The sequence below is a fragment of the Lagopus leucura genome, unplaced genomic scaffold, assembly GCF_019238085.1.
Source record: "Lagopus leucura isolate 7727_CA_CO unplaced genomic scaffold, USGS_WTPT01 Super-Scaffold_1, whole genome shotgun sequence".
NCBI lineage: Eukaryota > Metazoa > Chordata > Aves > Galliformes > Phasianidae > Lagopus > Lagopus leucura.
In genome coordinates this window covers 36,230,671-36,255,519 of record NW_024962250.1, presented here as the reverse complement: position 1 = coordinate 36,255,519, position 24,849 = coordinate 36,230,671, and the positions used below count along the sequence as shown (strand labels likewise).

General features: G+C 38.2%; 1 protein-coding gene and 1 non-coding gene across 6 annotated transcripts in view; one reads left to right on the top strand and one right to left on the bottom strand.

Annotated features, from left to right (window-relative positions):
• SYNE2 (spectrin repeat containing nuclear envelope protein 2) overlaps window positions 1–24,849 on the top strand; it is a 171,750-nt gene that overhangs the window by 59,362 nt on the left and 87,539 nt on the right. For 4 of the 5 annotated variants that reach the window (XM_042865518.1, XM_042865528.1, XM_042865508.1 and 1 more), the window contains exons 34-56: window positions 76–177; window positions 1,395–1,595; window positions 2,312–2,477; window positions 3,144–3,256; window positions 4,409–4,608; window positions 4,976–5,095; window positions 5,182–5,467; window positions 6,285–6,454; window positions 8,179–8,488; window positions 8,940–9,104; window positions 9,972–10,316; window positions 10,794–10,928; window positions 11,474–11,614; window positions 12,842–12,994; window positions 14,317–14,472; window positions 14,850–15,115; window positions 16,295–18,410; window positions 18,704–19,026; window positions 19,507–19,651; window positions 20,366–20,581; window positions 20,973–21,238; window positions 21,998–22,154; window positions 24,075–24,230. In XM_042865518.1, coding sequence (XP_042721452.1) covers window positions 76–177; window positions 1,395–1,595; window positions 2,312–2,477; window positions 3,144–3,256; window positions 4,409–4,608; window positions 4,976–5,095; window positions 5,182–5,467; window positions 6,285–6,454; window positions 8,179–8,488; window positions 8,940–9,104; window positions 9,972–10,316; window positions 10,794–10,928; window positions 11,474–11,614; window positions 12,842–12,994; window positions 14,317–14,472; window positions 14,850–15,115; window positions 16,295–18,410; window positions 18,704–19,026; window positions 19,507–19,651; window positions 20,366–20,581; window positions 20,973–21,238; window positions 21,998–22,154; window positions 24,075–24,230 — 6,408 coding nt within the window. The remainder of the gene's footprint in view (window positions 1–75; window positions 178–1,394; window positions 1,596–2,311; window positions 2,478–3,143; window positions 3,257–4,408; window positions 4,609–4,975; window positions 5,096–5,181; window positions 5,468–6,284; window positions 6,455–8,178; window positions 8,489–8,939; window positions 9,105–9,971; window positions 10,317–10,793; window positions 10,929–11,473; window positions 11,615–12,841; window positions 12,995–14,316; window positions 14,473–14,849; window positions 15,116–16,294; window positions 18,411–18,703; window positions 19,027–19,506; window positions 19,652–20,365; window positions 20,582–20,972; window positions 21,239–21,997; window positions 22,155–24,074; window positions 24,231–24,849) is intronic. The other variant, XM_042865498.1, reaches the window with a different exon arrangement.
• Window positions 4,270–4,352, bottom strand: TRNAL-CAG. The gene has a single exon. It is a non-coding gene; the product is annotated as a tRNA-Leu (tRNA).

Below are 24,849 nucleotides of genomic sequence, written 5' to 3'. Positions count from 1 at the left end.
TATATTATTCTAACAGAAACTTGAAAACTAAATTTGAATGAAAGAGAGTTATAGAAGTGTTTTTTCCACCATTAGGCATGCTTATGTGTCCAGGAGCAGAAACTCCAGAAATTTGACAACACAGTGGCTGAGATAGAAGAACTTCTAAATAGTAATGAACCTCCACTGGAGCTCCAGGTAGGAAAATGCTTTTACAGCTGATGTGCTGGTATTCATGATTACAAGACCTGCTTCTAGCATCACTTTTGCCGCAGTGATTTCTCGGTTTGACTTGCCCAAAGAAAACTGTGGATGTTTTGTTGGCTGTTAGCACTAACGCTTCATTTGTTGTCTTTCTCAAGCTGTCAGAACCAAACCTGCCATTGTAAACACAAAAGCTTCTGTCATGTGCCTTTTATGGGCTCAGACTTGATCCAACTGTTCTGCAGTCCTGCCTAAAAATGCCAGCATGTCGTTTGTTCCTATTGGCAAAGAGCATGGCACAGAGGGACTTTGTTATCCCTCTGTGGATCCCATCAACACAGCATGTTGCTGGTCTATTTTAAACTGTACCTTTATGTATGTGTGTAGGTTTTTACTAAGGGTGTTTGTTATGTTATTTTTTCCTTTGGGATTTCACAAGGAAACATTTGTCTTTTTGTGTTAACATCACGCATCAAAGAATAAGTCCTTCTCCACTGTTTGAGACCAAGATTCCCTAGGCTTCTGCTCCCTGTCAGATGTGTGTTGAGCTTGACTTAGTTTGGCTATTTGTGCATTTGTCCTCAACAGACAGTGAAGTCAGAGGAGTTTCATTGAGTAAAGTGATCAGAAATGCTTAGGACTGGAGTAGCAACCGCATGCAGTATATTCCTCAAGAGCACCAGACATGCTCAGCCCCCTGGGATGGGGGCTATGATGTAGCTGTGATTCCATTCAGTTGGTGTCTCATGCCAATCTGCAGAAGCTTTAAGGGAAGGGTTGTTCCCCTTAGTTGTTGGCCTTGGGCCAGACTTCCCCACCTCTGCTCTCCTTGCCTGTTTTTAGAGTCAGCGTGGGAAATCCCTACTGGGATTTCTGCAGGAAGATGAGTCGCACAAGGGATCTGGGGTTCTCTTTACCCTGGCAGCTGAAAGGCATGTAAGGCTTTTATTCAGCTGAGGGTCAACGCTGGAGTACACCAACAAATAAATTTGGTGGCAGATCAGTACATGCATCACTAATGAAGATAAACAGAGATCATTCCTCCTTATTGTATTATTGTTCCATTTGTGGGGTGGGAGGGAACAAATTGCGGTTAAAGTGTCTGGACTGCAGCTCATGTAATTGCTTTTTATGTCTGTTGTGCAGTTCTGCAGCATGATAGGAAATCAATCTACTCTAATTTCTGACTTTTTTTTATTTCTGATGTGAAGGTTATCAGATCATCTATTGTGCAAAAAATGGAGTTAATAAAAGACCTTTTGACAACGAAGCGGCGTACCAGTGAACTCAGTGTGAATACAGCAGAGCTAAAAGGAGATCTTGATCTGGCCAAGACACAGATTGGAATGACTGAATCGCTTTTAAAAGCTTTATCTCCTTCCGACACCTTAGAGATCTTTACTAAATTGGAGGTAGTGTGCCACCAATTAATCTTTTACACATCTTCTACAATTTTGTTAATTGTTTCTGTGTACCTGTGGTAAGTTGGTAAAGTAACTCAAGAGAAGAACTTCACTGGAATACTTCCTAAAGATGATGGAAACATGACATAAAAACCCATTTTCACCGGATGTTATCAGATGTAGTTAGTTAACCCTTGCAGCTACTGAAAATGGTTAGTGGTAAAAATTCCAGCAGTGTATTGCAAAGGTATGTTGAAGCAGACGTGGCGGTACTGGGTTGTGTCTTCACAGGTATTGGAATAAGGAAATTAATTATTTAATTCTTTATTCCAATAGTTCATCTCCTGGTTATCCTGAAGTCATCTTTCTGTCCGCAGGGACTTTACAGGCAGCCTAAAACGTTTAGGAATGGAATAGTGCATATGGCAGCTAAGGCATTATTGGTTCTAGGTATTATGTGCTCTGGAACATACTGTCTTATGATGCCTCTCACATGTCTGTGTGATGAAAAATACACACAACAGTGTGATTATCTGTGCATAGAGATGTAAACACACGACTCAAATAGAGTTCAGTTCTTATTTCTACCTACTGAATGCTTTCTTACTGTCAGTGCACATTAAGAAATTATTTTGACGTACAAGCAGGAACAAACCATGTTGTAAAAATCTGTGATTGGTAATAAGGCAGCTGTACAGTAAACATCTGCTCTTTTTTAACATTAGGAGATACATCAGAAAATTCTGCAACAAAAACATCATGTGACGTTACTCCAAGAAGAGACGGATTGTCCCGATGTGGATGAATTAAATAAGCAGCTTAAATGTGTCACCGATTTGTTTAATAAGAAAAAACACGTGTTTCAGGACCACTTTATTGGTGTTTTGAATCGTAAGTGAACACGTTTCACATTTAGGTAGCTTTCTCAGTTTGTAGGTATCCACTGGATCAGTTTTGTTGCAAAATTATTTGATTTTGGTTCATTGTCAAAAACAAATTTATTGCCAAAGTACCAAGATAAGGATTTGGACAAAAATGGCTTCTGTTTCCAACAAAATTCAGGAACGAATGTCAAAACATTTCATTAAAAATGTATAAAAAAAATAAAATATAAAAAATTATAAAAAAAAATAAAAATGTATAAAATAAAATAAAAAAATAAAATAAAAATAAAAAAGTGAATAATATTCACTTTTTCCAATTATTTTTAATTTAGATACAAAAGTAATCCCATTGTCAGATGAGTAATATTTGTTTGTGTGGAAAGGAGAACAATTCATAATGTGCTATTCCAGGTCTTATTTACTGAAACTGCTGTGACTGGTGGACCATCCTTTCCCCAGTATATAGCTATGTTTATTATCAATAAATGTTGAGTAAAAAGAATTATTAATTAAAGCATTTTCTTTCACATTGTGTGTAGTGAAAAACAGCCTCTGACAGCAGCACTGATAAACGCTATTATTAATTGTCTTGAAATGTTCATGTTAAATAGGGATTTGGATTATTTTTTTTTCAGAGTACAATTAATGAAGGAAATTGGGATGTCTTTTTCAGGTCAGTGCAAGAATTTTAATGATTGGTTCAGCAGCACTCAGCTGTCTTTGAAGGACTGCTTTGACCCCTCAGAAACAAAACAGATGCTGGAAGAAAAACTGCAGAAACTAAAGGTAAAGTATTAAAATACTCTTAATTTCTATTGCTGGTTCACCTTGAACTTTTACTTTCTTACACAGGAGATTATTCTGGGAAGTGAATTCACATAATGTGATTTGTAAATTCAGGCCCAAAGAGCATTTAATGCAACATGAAGTATTGGGACAATAAGTGGAAAGTAAATCTGAGTTAAAATTGAATAATATAGTTCAAATTCAACTCAGAGTTGGTCATGTAAGAGACAGGACATTACTTAATGTAAGTCAGTGGACCCTAAGCGCACAGTTCAGTGTGCAAAGATGCAGAAAGTCAAATGTGTCATGGGATATGACAGGGAATGGCTTAGTGGGCATGGTCAGGGATTGGCTGACAGTTGAACTAGATGATCTTAGAGGTCTTTTCCAACCTTGATGAATCTATGATTCTGTAGAGGTTAAAATGAAATTCTGACCTGTACTGGGTTATAATGTGGGAAACTTGAATTCACTTTGTTATGAATTTTGACTCTAGATCAGACAGGAACAATAGAAAAGAGACAAAAATGCACCATGGGCAAGAAGCAATCACAGCTTAACAAAAGAAGACGTAGTGATGTCAGTGCTAGATTTGAATGCTACTTTTGCCTATTTCTGACTGTTGTTTTGCCACTATGAATGAAATCCAAGTTGTCGGCTTTATTTCCTCCAATTGAAAGTAAAATAATCAGAAAACTGTATGAATAACAGACAGTCATTGTCAGAAAGAGGAATGTAGGACATGTTGGTGATAACTGGGGTCAAAGTACTCTTGAAGCTTAAATATCCTAGAACCACTGAATGGTTTGGGTCAGAAAGGCACTGTTGAAGACCATCTAGGTCAGGTCAAGGCTCCCACCATGGGCAGGGGTATCTTTCACTAGGTCAGGTTGCCTGGAGCCCTGTCCAACCTGTGTTTTGAGCACCTTGGGGTGGGATGGGGCATCAACAACTTATCTGGGTAACCCGTAACAGTGCCTCGCCTCACCATCATGAAAAAAAAAGTAGCAACTTGTCAGAAGTGGGATTCGAACCCACGCCTCCAGGGGAGACTGCGACCTGAACGCAGCGCCTTAGACCGCTCGGCCATCCTGACTGCGTGAGCTGTTGTGCAATAGCAACTTTCACCAACACGTTTGTGCTTTCATTCAGCACTTCACTTCTGAAGGCAAAGATGGAGATATCCAAGAGGTTAAGACTCTGCTGAATAAAGTGAAGCATTACTTGCCCAAAGCAAGCATTAACCAACTTAGCAGCCGTGTGAGAGATCAAGAAGCAGAGCTACAAAGGCTGATATCCAAGTGTCAGAAACGGGAAAAGGAACTTGGTACTTCTCTCCAGCAGCTCAATAGGTATGGAATTAGTGTCAGTTCTGACATTTTAATCACAAGTGATAGAAAAGGATTAATTATTAAACAGCCATAGTGAGTGACGATTTAACGAAATTTTACTGAGTGCTTTGTTATATTCCTCTTGTGATGTTTCTCAACATAGTAGAATCAGTGTCACATAGGAGCATACAGTGATGTATTTCATGGGAGCACGTGCTTGCATGTTTCAGTGACATGAACCAGCGTACTTAAAACTATCCATAAGCTAAGATTTAAGCTTGATCAGGTGCTTGGTGTTTGTGCTTCTCAGGAAGACAGCATTGTCAGCAGGTTTTACTTGTGTAACGCCTCTTATTTTGACCTGCACTCATATTTCTTCTCTCTTTAGCCTTCAAGAAAGCAGCACTGTCTTAGAAAAATGGCTCACCACTCAAGAAGAAAAACTGCATGAGATCAAAAAAGATGAGACAAAACTTGAAAACCTGTATAAGACATTATTAATGCAGAGGTATTGTTGTCTTTGAGCTCTACCTAAAGAAGATTGCCCTGTGTTGTTATGAGAAATAGATGTTTATTCATTTCTTGTACTTTCAGAGAACCGTTTGATTCCTTGGCTCAGCTAGCAAATTCCTTGAGGGAGACTGGGCTGACAGAAGATGAAATCATTTCAGAAACCAGTGATCTCGTTAGTAGATATCAAACACTAACGACAAATGTAAGTGAGATGGCAGGAAATACTCAGGGACTTGCAGTGGATGAACATTTCAAAGAACTTGCCCAGGATATGTTTAGTTGGATCAAAAAACTTGAGAAGGCTATTAATAATCTGAGCTCACAGGAAAGTGAGTTGCCACCAGACAGAAGGATTTATCAGATAAAGGTATCGTGTTATTCCCATTGCACTACACAGCTTGCACTTACTATAAAGCAAATGCTTGATGAGTCAATATATTATAAAATATGCTACCACTGCTGATTGCTTGTGTTTTGTGACTTGCTTAGTGTGTGAGTTTGTGGGAGTGTTTTCTTCTTGTTTTGCTCCTTTTTAGTTTTGTTTTTGCATAGTTCATAAAGCACGTTAGAGGAGATTTGCTGCTACACCTCTAGATGGAGTAAGACTGAATTCATAGCTAGGGAGGTGTGCTGGTGGCCATCCCCCTTTCCATCATAAACTACTCCAGAGATGGAGAGGGAGGTCAGTAATGTGGCTGGGGCATCCAGAGAGCCTCTGCAAAATGTGTAGATTCTTGGGTGTGCTACAGTGTTGTTGGATTGGGCTGCTCTGTTCTTTCACTGAGTGATTCTCTTAGGCCCCCATGTCCTCTCTGTTGTCTTCTTTCTGAGAAACCAAGAGGCTCCTAACAGAATAGCCAGAAAAGAGGCTGTTTGTATTTACATTTTTCTTATTGTGGAAGGGATAGTATTGTGATATATGTATCCCCCTGAGATTTGGGTTCTTTTACTGTGTCAGACCAGTAGTGGTTAAATTTTGTCATGTAGAGAATAACTAATAAATCTGAGCTATCATATCCCAAGCTTTCTAAATTAGATCATCTGTCTGTTAATGTATTTGTTATGTGATATATTAGAAGGCGAATTCTTTTGTCTTGAAATCAAGAGTAAAAGACTTTGTTGGTAATACCTTTTATTCTGCAACCCAAGATTGTTGTGTTTGTACTGCTTCTTGTTTAATACAGGAAATCATGGCTCTCAAAGATGCAGGAGATGCCAAAATACAGAACATAGTACCTGTAGGAGAAATGTTAATAAGAAATGACAAAATTAAGGAGCCGGAGATTCAGCAGACTCTTTCTGACCTCCAGAACCAGTGGGAAAAGACCTGTCAGTTAGCCACTGCATACAGAAGGTAATTTGCCAAGTGTAATATGGATCTTGTTCTTATAGTGAGGAGGGTGCACTGATTTAGACCTGTGGTGGCCCTTCCCTATGTTGTGAGCTTGGCTTAGTGCCCCAGGCATCCTCCTCAGCAGAGCTGTGATCTACTTTTGTACATACCTGATTCAAAGGGAGAGTTTGATGTAAATCCAGCAGGCTGGAATTTTTGAAGTAGAATTTTAACGTCTGGATTATTCTGGTTGGCTGAGACACTTTCTTGGCTGTGGCAGCTGTTCCTGCTGCAAGTTATTTTCTGCCAAAGTCTGTTCATAGGAAGTCAGCAAAGGGAGCTGAGTGTGCCTGATAACCAAATAGATCCTGTAAACATGTCACATGGTTCCAAGTGTGTGGTGAAAACAAACTGAAGTTGTGATTTTGCAGTTGAAGGCAATTTCAAGGTGTTTGTCTGCTATAACGTCCTTGAATGTTAGAGCAGTTCAGTAAAATCACTGGGAAATTTGCTGTTGAGATAAACGGAGCTAGTGCAGGCCTACTGTATACTTTTAAAAATTACCAGGGAATGAACTATTAGAAACAAGTACTCTTCAGAGTATTCAGTTGCCTTCTGTTGTTAAACACTCGGTACAAGCAGTACAAGTGGCATTCAGAAAGATCAGTGGCTGTATTAGATCCAACTTAACAAAATGCAGACACCCTCTTCACAGTACATTAAAGACTGGAGTTGAGGTGCTCAGCAGATCTGAAGGGATGTTCAGGACCTTGCAGGATTAGGCCTGTGGATAGCAGATGTGATACATCCAGCAGCATGAAATGGGAACACCGAATTTAAGGCAGTAATGTCTGGGAGGCTATGCTCTATTTCTGATTGACCCAAAACTATGAATCTTGAGACAAAAAAAAAAACCCAAGCACTGAAGCTTTACTTTTATTGTCATTTTCCCTGCTGTACTTTGTAGAATAGTAACCAGATTTTATTTGTTTGGATTTTTTTTTTTGTGTGGGATCATATTTTCAAATGTTGGCATTTAAGTTCCATCTGGAAAATATTGTAGCTTCATCACTAAATGTGAGCGTATAACTGTTGATTAATGGCCTTTTGCCCCACTAATTTTAGTTGAGTATTTTCTGTGGACAAGTATAACCTGTTCACCTTTGGTCGATCATAGTGGGTATTTGGAAAGCAAACAAATCAAAATCTAATGTCAAGGTCACTGGATTGTGACAGCACAATCCTTATTGTGTATGCTGTTCTTATGGTCTGTAGATCTGAAACTCTCCCCCACCACCCCCACCTTGACCAAAGCAATGTTTCACTTCTACAGAACATTCCCTTTCAGGAGGCTGTCTGAAGATGTTTTTAAAGGAAAAATATGTATAGTCTTACTGTAGTTTTGAAACAGGACTTCTGGTGGAATAAAGAGCTGAAAATACAGAGCATGAGCATCTTACCTCAGACAGTAGAAACTATGGGTTTGTGGGTTACAATTTAAGGCACATGTAAGAGGGTTAGTCACTTGTCTTCTATTTAGGTCCACTTCAGCTGCACTAACTTCAGTGTCTTTCATTTTCATACCTTTGAAAATTCCAGCCTAAAGTTGATCATTAATTTAAAATCTGAAGAAAAGTATTTGATATGCTGGTGTTCATTCTAATGATTGACTTGACTGTAAATTTTCATTTTTTAAGTAATAAATGCAAAATATTTTAATATTAAAACCAGTATATTTTTCTTAGCCCTCAAGAGCAACTTCTGTTCAACAGGGAACAGTATGAGCAAAGCAAAGAAGATCTGAGACTGGCTCTAACTGAACTGAAGAAACAGGAACAGGAGATGGATTTTGCCCTTCAGCCTGGTTTGCTGGAGAAGCAAGCTCAGTTGGCAAGTTACACCAAACTCTTGCAGAAAGCAGAAGGTCTAACTTTTCAGTTTAATGAGTTAGAAAGCCGAGATCACGTACAGAGCTTTGCTGAGAATCCCTGCTTCACAGAGGAATCGTGGTTGGAATTAAAACACCAGCATGAAAATCTGCTCAGCCAGCTACAGGTTGGAACCCTACTCTGTGTTCTTATGAGAATGTTGGTGTAAGAAGTCTATCCTACTGTTTGCCTGTAGGTCTCATTCAACTGACAATTTGATGAGTAAAACTAGAAGTGGTGAAAATTGCTTTGTAAAGGGGCAGGGGACTCCTTTCTCTCTCTTACCATTGGGAAAAGAGCACGAGTTCATAGTTTTCACTTCCATTTGCAGAAGAAAAAACATTTAATCAAATGAGAGCAAGACAAGTGTGAAGATAATAGTTTATAGCTTTGCCAGCAGATTCTGATAGCTTTGATATGAAGTATCCATTCCTAGAAGTCTCAAGGTCGCATAATTGTTTTCTTCTTTTAGAAGAATGAATGACTTTCTGGATGCTGTTTGTTATTGTTTTCACCCAGTTTGGGTCCTTGTGTGTCAGTTAGTGTTGGTCTAATCCTAGAAACTCCTTGATTTTTAGGCTGCAGTGGAGACCTTGGAAAGACACGTTCAAGAGCACCAGCAGTTTCAGGATATGGTGACAGGCTTGAACACAGAGCTAAGAACTGTTTCCGAAAAGCTTGCTGATGGTGTGAGTCCAACAGTGGAACAACCATCCACTGAGCAAAAAGAATTGAAATCACAGGTATGTTACAGGTTTTGCATCATGGAGAAAGTAAGTCCATCCCCTGGGTGTTTGTAGAGATCTTCTGATTTATAAAAGATAAGAGAGGATCAAACTGAAGAACCAAGAAACACTTTGAAACCATTAAGTATGTGTTGTATTCCTTTCATCAAGGTAAATATAGACCTGAAATCGCTCTTAATGAAGGTCCACTCTTAATGGGCTTTTACTGTCAATTAAACAGAAGGTAAAATTGTCCTCGTGTCAAGCACGTAGACTTAATTTGGTTGGTTGTAGATTAATGGGGGCATGATGAAGAAAGAGATTGTCAAATTTGGTGTTAGTATGTGTCTTCAAATTAGCAAGAGAAGAAAGTTTATGTGAGTGTCAGTGAGCTAAGTTCAGTTGTAAGAAGTATCTTTCACAGGCAGGTAGACATTCTCCTGCAGTTTGGTGGGCCTGAAAACAGTCTTGTAGCTGTGAGCATAGGTACAAAAAGCTGAAACTGTAGCTCAGATATTGATCAGTGCTATTCCTCTACCTCCAGAAATTGCCATACCTCTAACAAATTCAAAATTGAGCAGTAAGAGAGGTAGGAATTATGTTCTTAAAACTCGACTGGGTCACTGTGCACCTCACAGAATTCTGCCTGTTTCTTTTATCGTTGTCTTAATGCATCTTGCTTCAGATGATCACTGCTTGTAAAAATGTATGGCTTACTAAATTTTAGTATGTGATTTTCTGCAGCAAGTAGGACTTCCTGTACTTCTCAGCTTAGTTTGTTGTTCACAGTAAATATTTATGATTTTTGTGACTGACTTTTGATCTTAGCGTTAAGTATATTGAGTGAATATATGTTTCAACGGCATGTTTTCTTCCTGTTCAAAGGAACAACAAGCACTTCTTTGTCAATTTGAAGACATGTTGAAGAAGATTTTGGTTTTAGCAGAAACTGTTAAACAAAACACTTCTTCACCAGGACAGAAGTTTATTGAGAATGAAATTGAAACACTTCAGAGTGAACATAGGAGTCTTGAAGAAAAACTTGAAAATGTCAAGGAAAAGAAAGAAAATATTTTCAGTGAAGCCCTTGAGTTAAAAGATGATCTCACAGATGGAGTACAGATGGAAAATAAGCTGAAGAGGGAGATGCAGATCATTTCAGATACTCCTATTGCTGCAGAAGAGGGCACCACAACAGCAGAGTTAAGGGAGTGTTTGGAAATGCCTACTGTGAGTATTTTTCCTGAGAATAATGGCAGTGGAGAACTGGTTCAAAGGGGCATGGGTCTCAAATGCCTTTTGTATGTTGCCTTTTGTATCTTGGTTATATTTGTATACTTATTATATTTGTATTTGCCTTTTGTATATTGCATCCTACGTTCTATCCCCCCATTGCATCCTACTATCTATTCAAAACTGCAACTTTCAATTCAAGCACAATCTGCGTGCAATTAGATAAAGCCTCCTTTGTGGGGGGAAATGTGTGTAGACAGGAAAATTACAGATGTGCCTCTGCCAAAAAATCTTAGTCCTTTCTTTTGCAGTAATTTCAGAACTTAAAGAGTTTCTCATATACAGTTAAGAATTGCTAACAGCTGCAATACAATATTTTTTCCTGTTTGTTTACATTTTAAAAATAGATTCACTTTTTAAATATTAAAGTATATTTGCAGTAGAACAGCTTTTGTGTTATATTGTTTCTCTCAGGGTCAAGTTGTAGTTGGGAGTGTATTGGAGAAAGAGAAGCAAAATGGTTCTCTTTTGGAAGAAAGCAAGGTGTTGTCAGACAGCCCATTACAAAGTGTCCATCAAGGAAAGGACAGATACAGCCAAACTGCTCAGGTATCTGTCTAATATGTTTTAATAGATGTCAGTGTGAATATATGTGTGTCTGTTAGTGGCAATGCCTACTTAATTCCTTAAAATTTATGGTCATACAGAGATATATTTTCCTCATCAGCTAAAAGGAAGGATACAGGCACAAAGTATATTGTGAGAGGTCACTAATCTGGAACTGCTGGTCTCTAGATCACCTCAGAATAATTACACCATAAATAACTTCATCTGTGGAAAGCTGAAGGAGGAGTCTGGCGAACTCCCTCATTGCTCTGACCATCCATCAGTAGCAGCTGCAGGCAGAGAGGTGACCATTGAAATAACTGCCCATAGAGAAATTTCTGGAGCAGTAGAAATAGAAACTGTTTCATAAGATCCTGGCAGACTGATCTGAGCAAGTTTCCCCAAGAAACTGTGTTTGGGTTACCTCTGTTCATTAAGCTAAACTGAAGAGCAGGTAGGAAGATTATGGAGCGCAGTGTTCTTTGGTAAGCTTGAATTTTGGACTGTGACTTCTACTGGTTGTAAACACGTTGTGTTTTTCAAACCAGGAGGAAGCTGATAAAGAGAGCCTGGCTATGGATAGATGTGATGGAGTCCAAGAGAACCTTCTGGACAGAGCAGATCTGGAAAGGCAGGATGACACTGATATTGGAAGTGATGAAATAAGAAGGGAAACAAGTCCAGTGAAGGTAATCAGACATGAAATTAAAGGTGATTGAATTTGAGGGTGTATTTATACAGTCTCGTTGCAAAGGGGATGATACTACTAATAAATAGTAAAAACTTGTTATTCTTACCTGATGTGTGGTATACGCAGATTAAATATGCATTAAATTTCAGAATCCTTTCCAGTAAGATTAAAATTTGCATGGAGGGATTGTTCTGTTACTGTTTTGAGCTGCCACAAAGTGGCTTTCTGAGGATGTGATATTCCAAATCACTTGTCTGTATTGTGATGCCTTTAAACCATTTTGTTTGAATGCTGTTATTTTGCTTGAGCCTCTTTCATTTATTTAGATTTCTTCTTTACTTTGCATGTATGAGGTTGCATTTGAAATGCTGTGTTCTCTTTTGTGCACCACGATAAAGGAGGAATTTTGACAAAATAGAGCTGGAGCTATCATGTGTGGGAAGAACTGTGTTCTCGTTGGAGATGAAGAGCTAATCCAGGGGTCTTGTTGCCATCATTACCTCCCTGAGGAGTTGTTATACAGATGATGGAGCAAGGTGTTTCTCAGGCTTTTTGTTTTAGCAAACAGCACGAGATGCTCAAGGCAGTGTAGCCATGACAAAATGGAGCACAGTGTGCATTCATGAACTTGCTGAGAATTGGGATAAATTAGCTCGTTCTGGGTTGTGGATGGACTGCTTTCAGTACATATCCTATCTGACCTGTAGCCAATAGCCTAGATATCCCTGCAGCACAAATAAATTGCCAATTATGTGCTCTCCATCGTGATGTGCTGTAAGTATTTTCCATTCCTTATTTTGTGTATACGTGGCTGTGAATATCCTGCCTGGTAGCTGGTTATGTGCCTAACCACAGACTGTCTACAGTGCAGTGCAAGATTGGAAAAGCCTAAGCCTTTAAAAAATGCATTTGAGACAGCATCCAGGGGTGCACAGTTTAAGGTCTTGCTTAGAATAATGAAACATGAACAGCGTAGATCACAGGTAGACCACTTGCAATCTGTAATTTTTTTCAAAAGTTATAATAAAAATTCAGCACTGCTTCTAAGTGGTTTTCTTTGCCATAACCTTGTACACAAAAATTTAAGAGATGTAATTGTGGCTTTTCTAATTCACCTATAAGTGTGGGCTTCATAAATATGCTTCTCAAGTATTGTAATTACTATTCAGTACATTTGATTAGGGCTTTTTTGTTACTTGCTTCTTTATTAGTATCATTTTTACAGCAAAAGGAGAAACCTGCTGATGTCAAGAATCCATCCTACACAGAAGATGAGGAGCAGGTTCAACAGAGTGTGTGCTTGAAGAGTCGAGTCCTGACACCTGTAACAGCTGAGACAAATGGTCTGGAATCTGACTCCCCAGTCTCTACCCATGAGGTAAAACAGATTCTGGTATTTCAAGTTGCACTTGTCAGAGTTATTGGATTTTTGTTACAGAGGGCTCCAGCTGAAGTTCTGTTATAACTGAGGAAGTAATAACTGTCACAGAGAAATCAAGCTCATTGTGTATAATTCAACTTCATGTCCACAGTATTTTGAACTTTATCTGAAATACTAGCAACACTTCTTTTATTTTTTTTTCCAGTGGATCTGTTCAAAAGAGCAGTGTTGGTTTTCCTAACCATCACAATCAGTATTTTATACATAGGCCTTCTCTTTAAGTTGCTGTTTGCTATAAGGTTCTGTGTTACTGTAGTCAGCTGTGATAGTCTTTGCCATCATAAGGAAGGGAGATCAGAAAGCTGAAATCCAACAGAAAATAGAGAAAGAAGAATTAATTAAGAAGTTGAATGAATAATAAGGTACTTTAATAAATGGCATCACTAAGTGTATTCTTGTTTAAGAATAATGGTGTTTCAGCACAAATAGCCTTACTGAGAATTCCCTGAGATTATTGTTTCTTGTTCACCCTGTCCATAAAGTTCAAGATGAAGCCAGTTCCAGTCTTTGTTGTTAAATCTATAGGCAAGTCTGCCTTTCCATTGGCAAGTCGTATTTGGGACTTTGCATAGGGAAAGGGCAGTAGGTTATGCTGGCTTCCTGAAGAAATCTGCGTGTCCGGATAAGAAACCAGGATATAGATTTTGGACTACACCGTGGACAGAAGCCAGAATCATATTTGGCATGTATCCCCATTATTGACAGTTTCCCACAGGCCTGCACTGTGAACAGTGAGTAGCAGAGCCCTGAGTTTATTCCTGAAGAATAGCCCATGTAGCAACCTTTGTTCCTCTGCATTCTCAATTTCTCCTCTGTCTCTCACCACCTGATGAGCTGGAAAACTATGGGAAACATTAAAAGCAATGTGCAGGGAGACTGACACCATCTGTGTATCTGTATGTCCAGATGAGTGTGAGAGGCTAAAAAGACCCATGTGTGTGTACAGCAGGGAAGGGGAAGACAGGGTAGATAGACCTATGAATTTGAGTTATCAGTAGGCTGAAGAGGGTGCAAGGAAGATGTTACTTGAGGGAGGAGATGTCAGAGTTTCAAACTTTCATGGAGATTTCTTAGCTAATTGAACAGTGCTTACAGGCCAGAATGACTGCAGAGGTGGGTGGTAGTGATGGGAGGGCTTCCTAGGAGGAAGCAAGAGCAGGATTTAGTCATGGCTTAAACATATGAAGCCAAGCATTGCAAGCAGAAAACTTAGCATTTTAGGAGTTCTTCAGAAATAATTGTACTGTTTTGCATTGCAGAAGGAAGGTGCAGCAGGGGTTGATGAGAAGGAACTATTTCCTGGAGTGCAAGTAAACACTGAGTATTTTGAGGAGGAACAAAAGGTCAATGAGCTGAAAAATGAAGTGGCTGAGCTGGATATTGTGCTTATAAATGAGCAACTGAAAGAGCTGGAGGTATGGAAATTGCAAAGCCCATTCCTCACTGTTAATGTAGCAATACACTTACAGAAATATGATTCAGTTGGGCAGAACAAAATTGTTGCATATTATCTTGACTGAGGTTTGACTCTGTGGTTTAGACAGTTGCATAACAGGTAATCTACAAACACTGTGCCTTAATTGCAAATATGTCCACATGAATGCCATCTTTTGTACTGATCTTCTGAAGTGTACCAGTGGGTACACCTGTGATTGCATGTGTGCTTCTGTGATGTGTGCTCATTACATGTAACCAAGGAAGTGTATGTATATGAATGTATCAGTATTCAGTGCTGAAGCTGAAGGTAGTTAAGATCTTCTTCTAATCCTTCCTGTGGTGGGCTTGATTGTAGAATTTACAAACTGAGCTGGAAACGTGGAAAGCAAAATCTTTGTGTCTGAGTCAGGAAACGTTTCCTGATGCAACACGATCAAACGGAGCAGAGCTGCAAACCCCAGAGCCTGTGGTGCCTTGCTGGGACAGGCTGCTTCAAGAACTGGATGCTGTTAAGGCAGTAAAGCAACAACAGTCCTGTTTGGTTAATGAGTACCAGAAAAATCTTTCTGCTGCTCAGTCCTCAATGAAAAATTTGGCAACAGAAAAAGATAACATAAAAATGTAAGTATAATTGTGGGTTTCTGTTAATAGATTGCAAACAAATATGGTCCTTAACTTAATGTTTCTGATACAACTGATGTGGGCTGAATTTCATGCCAAGCTTCAATAATGCTGAGACTCATGTTTTATACATCTCATTAATGTTCGACAGAAAGAGAACTCTCACAGGTTTGTAAAGTGATGTTGCAACTGTACCTGGAGTCTTTAAACTGAATTATTACTGGTGATTCTCTACTGTAACCTTTTAGCAACATCTACTCACTTTTGTTTTTAGGCAAAACAAAGAAATTGGTTGCTTTGCTAAATATCTGTATGGATGCCATATTAAAATATTTTTGCAAAATATGTCAGATATGAAATATTGTTTTTTCTTTAAAATGAATTAGCTAGGAAATTGGAGCAATATTTCTTTTTCAAGGACTCGTTAATTCTAATCCTTTTGCCAAATTTAGTAACTCATAACTCTGAAAAATTAACTTAATTGATAGAAAGGACACAACAATAAATAACTGTAGTACCAATCCAGAGGTAACCAATGCATGCAAAACATTTAGTACTTTTTATGAGTTAACCTTCAAAACATGGAACTTGTCCATCAGTCACAGTAAGGTAACACATTAATTAGAAAACTTAAAACAATTTATAAAATTGTTGATTTGCAGATTGGAAAGAACTGAATGAAATTGTATCTGCTGGATGTATTTTAGAAGTGAATTTCAAAATGCTCTTGGAAATAAAAGACAAGCAGATGCCTTCCCCCAGATTAATTCTGAAGGAGTGAGAATTTTGGAAGTTTTTCTTTTAGCCAAGTTTTAATTGAATAGGAATATAAATTGTTGTTAATTCACTTAGACATAACTTAACAGTATTGTTTATTTTTAAAAAGAGAGGCAGCTTTTATTTTAGAAAGTGGCACATTCTGTTGTATTAGTATATGCTGCTGTTTTAAAGAATGCATGTTGGAATGTATCTTTAACTGCAGAGATATCTAGAAATAGCTAACACTGTGTGGATAAGCAAGAAAGTCATACTGTTACGGTTGTTAGGACACTTGTGAGAGAGCATTAAGAAAGATATATACGTGAATGGAAGTGAATGAATCATCTGTGTGATGAAACTCTTAGAATATGTGTAGTTCATGTTTTTTTTTCTTTATAAACCTGTTCATATTTTTGACAGGGGTCCTATGAATAACGCAGTTCTACTGGAGAAAATTAAGGCATGTGTGCAGTCATTACACAAAGAAAGAGATGTTTTAAACCAGCTGAAAACTCAACAACAACTTTTGTCTCAGCATTTAACGTGCATGGACAAAGTGTTAACTGCAAGCCAAATGAGGCAACTGGAGCAGTGGTGGCAGCACATGGAACAGGCAGTGCAGAAGAAGCATGATCAGGTGTTGGCAGAAATCAATGAGTTTAACACGCTTATGGATAAAGCACAGGATATTCAGAGATTGATACAGGAACAGTATTTACAAACAGAGTTGTGTTCCTCAGCTGGAGAAAAAGCCAAATGCCCCATAATTTGGACTGCAGAGTTACAGAATATTAAACGTGGTCTTTCCCTGTTAAAAAGAAAGATAGAACTGCAGATGCAAAGAATTTGGAGCGATGAAGAAAAGATAGCTCTGGAGAGCTGTATACAGGATTTACAGAGCAAACTGGAAGCTTTATCAGAGCAACATAGTCCTCAAGATGATGTTCGGATCACTGGTCCTGTTGTGAAGAAACAAGACATAATGAAGAAGCTGAAAGAAAATATTTCATGGGTCAAAGATTCACTCTCCTCTCTTGATCAGAAAGCAGCACTTTTCCCCTGCGATGTTAAATCCCAGATCAGAAATTGTGAGCTTATGAGGAATGAAGTTCTAGATAGAGAGCCTGTGATTGAAACACTGGGTAATGAGCTCCAGCACATCCTTCCCATCTTGAAGCCAGAGGAGATCTCTGATATGACTTTCCTCCTACAAGCATTACAGAATTCATACAAGGCTCTTGTTTTAAAATCTGTTGAAAGATTACAGCACCTGGAGCTTCAGCTGGAAGAGAGGCAAAGACTTATTGCAGAAGTAGAGAAAGTTCACTGTCAGCTTCGAAATGCAGAGACACTTGGCAAGCCTGATATGAACCAAACCAGCACTTGCTCAGAATTAATCAGTCAACAGGACATTTTAAAGGAGATTTTAAAGGACGTACAAGAGATTGAAGGGCTTATCTCATCCCATTGTGAAGAGAGTCAGGTCACAGCTGGGGAACTGAGTCTATCTGAACAATTATTTTTGATTGACCAATTAAGAAGTCTGAAAAATAGAGCAAGGAAGACACAGAGGCAAATTCAGAGTAAATGTCATGAAGTGGGAAAAAAGATAGCAGTCTACAGAGAGTTTGCAGAAGGAATAACTTCATTGAAACAAGAGCTTAGTGATCTGCAGTGTAGTGAATTGAAACTGGAAGAAGAACTGACAGGGGCCATGCAAGAAGTAAAGAATAAATGCAAAGCACTTGAAGAAAAAGCATTATCCTTACAGTCTAATTTGTCACAAATAATGAAGTTCAAAGAAATTTTTGAATGCATAGGTCTAAATTGGGATTCATTACAGCTGGATGAATTGCATGAATTGCAAACTCAATTTTTTAAAATTAGAAATAAAATTAAAGGGAAGATAACACATTTTGGTAATGTTATTAGGGAATGTGAGAAGTTTCATGCACTGCTAAATGAAATCCAGACTATGACATCTGCTGCAAGAAAAGAAGCAAATATATTAAATGATAGATCTAATTCTTCTCCTGCTGAGAATCTTATATCTGCACAGATTCTGCTTCAGACAATTCAACAGATTTTGTGCTTAATCCAGGAGGTAGAAAATCAAATAAACAAAAATGAGGTTTTACACACGCTATTCAAAGAATCAAAGGGGCAAGAAATAAAGAGCCTGGAGACAGATGTTGAGGAATTGAGTCTGTTTCTTCAAAACTTGGTCTCTAGTCTCCAGTATGTAAACAAGGAAGATATCCAGAATGTGGCAGAGCATCTATCCCGTGCCATAAGGCATGTTCAGTTAGAGCTCCAGCAGCCAATGGTAGTAGACTTGAAAATGATGCAGTATGAAAAGATGCGATGGGAATCAATTCAGAATATGATGTCAGCAGAGTTTTCTGCTTTTAAAAGTATAATGGAAAAAGAGAGGGAAAGTCAAGAAGAAAAATCTCTTGCTGCTGGTGTAGAAACAAAATTAAGAGCGCTGGCAGATCATGAAATACAACTGAAGACAGACATTGCTGCCCGTGTTGTAAGTATATTTAATAAAAGTCTATGTCCATGTCTGTAATGAAACTTATGATTCTTATGTCCTGCCATCCTTTGCTTTGGAATTTTCCAGTATTGGTAGCTCCTTTATACCCCCTGTCCCTATGTTTGAAGGCAATCAGCACCTCTCTATGGCTACACGGGTAATAGAGGGCATTTGCTCTATGAGTTTGGGTCTTGAAGACAACCATGTGAAATTCTGAGAAGGCCATTTGGCCATTCAGAGGAGCACAGCAATCTTTCTTGATTGTTCCTTTGTCCTTCAAACACTTTCAGTCTGCTCTGGAGGAGGCATGTAAGGCTGGTGAGCTTTACACCAAGGCTGTTGAGAGGGCTGCCAAGTTCCTTGAGGACTGTGAAGCTGAGGTTCGTTCTGCTGCAGCAGAGCTCAGCAGTTCAGAGGACGCCTATCAAACCCCACAGTGGAAACAAGAAGAGTTCGACTCTGCAAAGGCTGACATAGAGCAGTTGTACTCCAAGCTGAAAAACCTGGTGAAACCAGAAGGCAAAATATGTCTGGAAAATACTTTAAGAGAACTAGTCAATAAAAGTTTGGCATTAAAAGAGAAGATTCAGAGAAACGAGGCCGACAAACAGAGGTAGGTTCATGTTCCTAGATCATATTCCTACCTATGACAAAAAATGGAGTTTTGTTTCTTCTCCTACAGAGCCAGGTAATTCAGCAGAAAGAACTGTTATTTGTTGTGCCTAGGTGTGACTTTAATGGAAGGAAAATTAACAGATTTTAGATTTTAGAAATTGTATTTCTAAAAAAATGTTTGAAAAGAATGGAGACTTAAGGGAAGACAGACAATTCTTTCAAGCAGCTCTGGCTGATATGGTTCATATTCTTACCTACGTTTCTTTATCACTGAGATATTTGTACCTGTATCTCTTTAGTATCTCAGATTCTGGAGCTGAAGTATATAAAAAAACACTAATTGAAGACAGTTTGCCAAATAATTAGTAAGTAATGCTAGTTTAGAAGTTATTTTTACTTACTGTTCTAGTGGGTGTTATGTTTGGAGAAACAATCAAACATAACAAATTATAATTGGTCTTGTAATTGTTTCCTATAGATATTTGGAAAAATACAAAAGCTATTCCAAATGCAAAGATAAAGTGTGTGATGATCTCAACAATCTGGGAAAGATGCTTGGGAAGTCTTTATCCCAAACGCCAATGTCTTATAAGGAAGCTTTGGAGAACTTACAGGAATGCAAGGTAAGAGAGGATGTGAAGAACTTCAAAGACTCATGCAAAACTGTGATGTAGTTATGCAGGGCATATGATATCAGAGTAGTAAGCAGTGCAGTTATCTTGTATTTATGTATATACTAAACCACAACATGTATTTAGGTATCTGTAAGTGGACTGGATTACAATGTGCCATGTAAAAGTACATATTATTCTGGAAAAATCAAACATTACCTATGCTTTAGTCAGTGTTGCATTTCTGTTCAAATTCCTCATTGCTGCTTTGCAGGACCTGGACTGATCAGATTTCTCAAATCGCTGTTATTTCCCCTAGATGGGAAAGTCAGAGTACTTCTACTTCCCCATCCAGGACTCTCTTGCTTTCTCCTCACCATACCTCTGCTACAATGAACCTTTCTGCTGTCTTGTAGTACTCACCATATTACAGATTCTTCATTTTGTGTGTCTGTAACTAGAGCTCATTCATTTCCCTTCCAAATAACCATAAAGTAAAAGCAACCTAATTTCTCGTGCGTGCTGTTCTTCTGATTGTTTTGCTTGTTTTATTTCCCTTTTCTCCATAGTCTCAGCCAATACAGAATTCCCTCAGTGAAACTGTATTTAGCCAGTTCAGTGAAGTGATTGCTATTTTAATAGAGGATTCTAATTGTGTTACTTAATGCTTCATTAACACTTCTGATAGGCTGTATTTATTTATTTGCTTGTTTGTTTTTGCATAAGATTTTAGTCTCGAACATTGACTCGGCTGAAGATGATCTTGTGAAGCTAAGGCAGGTCTCAGGAGAGCTGATGAGATTACGCAAGGGAAGTGACAGGGCCTTGAGCAGGATTGTAACAGCACTGTGGGAAAATTGGCTGGGTTTGCTTGAGGCAGCAAAAGAGCTGGAAATCAACTGTGAAGAACTAAAACAAGAATGGAAGTTCATCAACGAGGAGGTGAGTTGCCTAACAAACAGTAAGTTTTGAGGAATGTGATTGAGCTGAGACCCTTAGATAGTAAATCTACCTGTGCAGGACTGAGATCAATACAGAACATCACTTTTTTTTCCACACCAATCAGCCAATTACCTCCAGACTTTCTTGAACCTGGAGTCAGAAATGATGGGGATGTTTACAGCATACATTGTCTGAACCCGGCATGACTCTGTGTGTGGCTTTGTTCTTTGTTAAAACAAACTCAAATGTTTTGCCTCCCGTCAGAGGTTCAAGCTTTCTGGATATGCAGTTCCTACTATTTAGTTATGCATATGAGTAAATAAATAATATAACTTATGCTGATGAATTAAAAAAGCACTTGAGCTCATTCTTTGGCACGCTGTTTACTTAGCTGGAACGAGAAGCAATAATTCTTGATAAGCTCCAGGAAGAGCAGCCAGAAAGTCTTAAAGAAAAGGAAAAAGCCACCAGAGAGGAACTGGTAGAATTACTGGATTCTGTGTATGCATTTGAGGAGAACATCAGCAGGCAGCAGCTCCTCTTGCTCTTACTTCTTCACCGAATAAGGAACATCCTGAATACATCTGAAAACATGGAGGCAGAGACTGCCCTTCCTGCCTTATGTGAGATAAAGGCAATGCAAGACCGCTGTAAAAAGTAAGTGGTGCAAAAGGTTGGTGGGAGTTATAACATGGGATTACTTGTAAGAGCAGCATTTTATTAGATATTGAAGAATATATGGAAGATGTATTGACTTAAAGAAGATAGTGTGCTGAGTCAGACTAGTGCTCCATCTAACCCATCTGCTGTCTTCAGAATGGGCAACAAGAGACACTAGTTGGGGAGGGAAGACTCGAGCCTGATCATGTCATGTGGGGCTGCAGTTCAAATGTAGGAGAGAATATTAGTGTTCATGATTGATTTTGGAAGCTCCAAGCTCTAGTGAACTTGAATGAGATGTACAAGTCTTCTACTCTTCTGGAAGTCAGACCTTGCACGTTTTGCACTATTTTTACCTTAATTAGTGCCTTAATGACTGTTTAAGATTTACCTCAAATGTTTTTTGCAAATCTGAGACTACAGTCACCCTTCTGCATGCTTTATTTTTTACATGGAAATCTTTGTTAATGTGTTTTTTCTCTGCCATGGCTTTCAGACTCTGAGATTATGAGCTGTTTTCTGGAGCGTCATTCCTGGTTAAATAGCCATGCTGTCTGTTTAGCAATATCTGAAGACTCACTTTCTAAGAAATTGAAGCATAAAGGGCAGACACTCAGAGATTTAGTTACATAAAATGATATGAAAATACAAGCAAATGTTCTGGATATTTACAAAAAATTCTACATTAGGTGTGGTCTGATAACTTCTACTCCATAAAATCTAACACAGTGTATTCTTGCTGGAAATCTGTCATAGGTTGTATGAAAAGACTCAAGACCATAAGAATTTGATACAGTCTGAGATTCAAGAGAGGAACAAGATCACTGAAGAAATAAATGCTGTGAAAAATGCATTACAGAATGCTCTATCTGTGCTCTCCCAAGATGCTGTTGGAAAGGCAGCACAGCTAAAGGTTAGCAGTTGCCCTGTGACTCTGTGGGAATCTTTGGAATATATTCTCTTTTATGTTGGGGCTTGAAATTGCTCCAAATAAAATTAGTTGCAAAGTATGTATATCCATATGCACACTGAATTAAAGAGAATGAGTCTGGCTCAACGGGAAATGATTGGCCTGCCCTGGAATTGATTTGCACTCTTCTTCCTCTACTAGCTCAGTTAGCAGAAGCCTTCATAGATTGCTAAGAGATTCACAACCAGCGTGCCTTTTAGGAAGGACTGCTTAGTGTATACCTTGTGCATTTTCCTCCTCTGCATATCTAACCAGGGCAGCTTTGAATGCTCTGGATCTGATTCCACATAAGTCAATTAATCTGGTAACTGCTTTCAAATTGTGATCAGGACCACTGATCCCACCAGCCTTAACTCTGCACAATTCCAGTACATTTTAAAATACATTTCTGTCATTTCAGTATATTTTTGTTAGCCTTCTTTGAATACTGGACTTTACAAAATGCTATTCCTAATAGTTCCAGAATCTTGGTTTATATGCGTCTATTTATTTATTATTTCAGTCATGTTGATTTAGTGTTATTTTATTTATGTTCTCTTAATTTTTAGATCTTGATCAAAATTTTATTTTTACTATACTTAAGTTATTTTTAAACTTTAGAACGTTATCATTTATTTATTCTAGCCGACTAAGATCTGTAGAGAATTTGAGCTCTGTCAGACTAACCCCCTGGAAAAAAAGGGTGACAGTTTTAACAGCCAAATGCTTTCCAACTAACCAACCTGTAAAATGTGGGCATGCATTTGTATACAGAAACCAGTTTGCAGAGACCTGCTTTGGACGTTTTCCATTGGACACTGGTGTTGTAGCTGATATTGTAACTGATTCTTGCAAATTCAAGTTGGGGAATCTGTGAAGTCCTGTAAATACCGGCATAGTGTTAATTGGTACAAGGGCTTACTTTGCTGTAGAATTAGGCACACAGATGTTTCATGGTTTCATTTCATTTATTTATTTATTTCTATCAGAGCCAGTTGTCTTGAGATGACAGGAAATAAATCAATTTCAGACTCTCACGTATATCTTATGTGAACTGTATTTGTATGAGAGAAAAGATTCCCATGCAAAAACTGGGAGTTAATGGAAAAAAAGATGTTAATTTTAATGCCCGGTGGGAGCTTTTTGCCCAACAGCATCGTTAACGTTTGAGTTTCTCGAATAGCTGAATACTGGGAAAAGGAACCATAAAACAGAACTTTCCAACTTGAAACTCTAGAAAACCTTCAAAACAAATGAGTTTCTTCATTCTTTCTGCAAGAGGACTTGGGTCAGATTTTATTTCTAGGCCACGGGCTCTAGACAGTTGTTCAAGTTTCTTTTATCTCATAAAACCAGCATTCTTCATGCTGGACTGGAAACTACTGCTTTGAAAGGAGCCCGCTGTGCTGCTCTGCATAATTGCCTGAAAGCAGACACTTCAGCTTGAAATCTGTTGCTTTTTGTGGCTTTTGTGTTGTTAATAATAATGAGGGAATGAACATTGGCTATTAAACATCTTTAAAAGAGAAAATACACTTTTGGCAGAAGGGGCGGCACAAAGGTTAGCATTTAATGGTTGGCGCACTTTCTATGATTACATTGGTATGCCTGTCAATAAATACCAATACATCAGTTGCCCGACATGGAATAGTATCAAGTTTAATTAATTCTTATAGATTCAAAAGCATCATTTGATTAAATGAGGGAGTATTTCTTGAGGTTAATCTGCTTGCAGAGGTAGTCAGAATAGGATTTGTGTCTCAAAAACAGCTCTTCTGACTCACACTCGTGGCAAGAAATCTAAACCACAAGATATCTGTATATGTCTACACACATGCACGTGTGCTCAAGAAAAAAATGGGTAAAAAAATCTCTATTTCATAGGAAGTTCAGAGTGTGATTGATAAAGAAAGTCAAAATCTTAAGGATATCATGGAAAAACTCCGGATCAGATATTCTGAAATGTACACAATAGTTCCTGCAGAAACTGAAGCACAGCTGGAGGACTGCAAGAAAACTTTACAAGACTTGGAAGACAAGGTAATTGCTTATGTGATTTTCATACATACTTCTTTGTATTCATCCAGCAAGATTGGATGAATTTTGTAACTTCAAATTTAAAATTAAAGCATTGATTATATTTTAATTCACCTTTTTACTTCAGGTGAAAGGGTGTGCTGAAGAAAAAATTCCTAATGTTAACTGTCTTCTTTTAGAATAAACTTCCAGTAAGCAGCTGAATATAAAATGGTGATGGTGTTGAAAGAGAGCTTGATAGAACCACTAGCAGCAAGGTCTTGGATATGATATGGATGTGATTTTCTGTCCAGTCTGGTTCTTACACTGAGCTAGTAGTCAGAGTTGGTTGGAATATTAGTTAAACTTAACTGAGAAGAGTTTTTACAGTTGAGTCAAAAGACTCCTTTGAAACCACTTTTAAAAAAATTAAACTTGCATGTATGGTAAAGGATCACAGCGTGGCTCTTTGTACCACTTCTTGGGACATGACAGCATTCCTTTAAAAGCAGGCAGAGTATTTGGGTAACTAAATTACAATGAGATGCTTTTTTTGCAATGTTTTCTGTATAAAGGGAATGTAAGCAGTTAACTGAAAACAAAATTAAGGGAAAGTAATGTAATATTCAAAGTTTAGGATGAA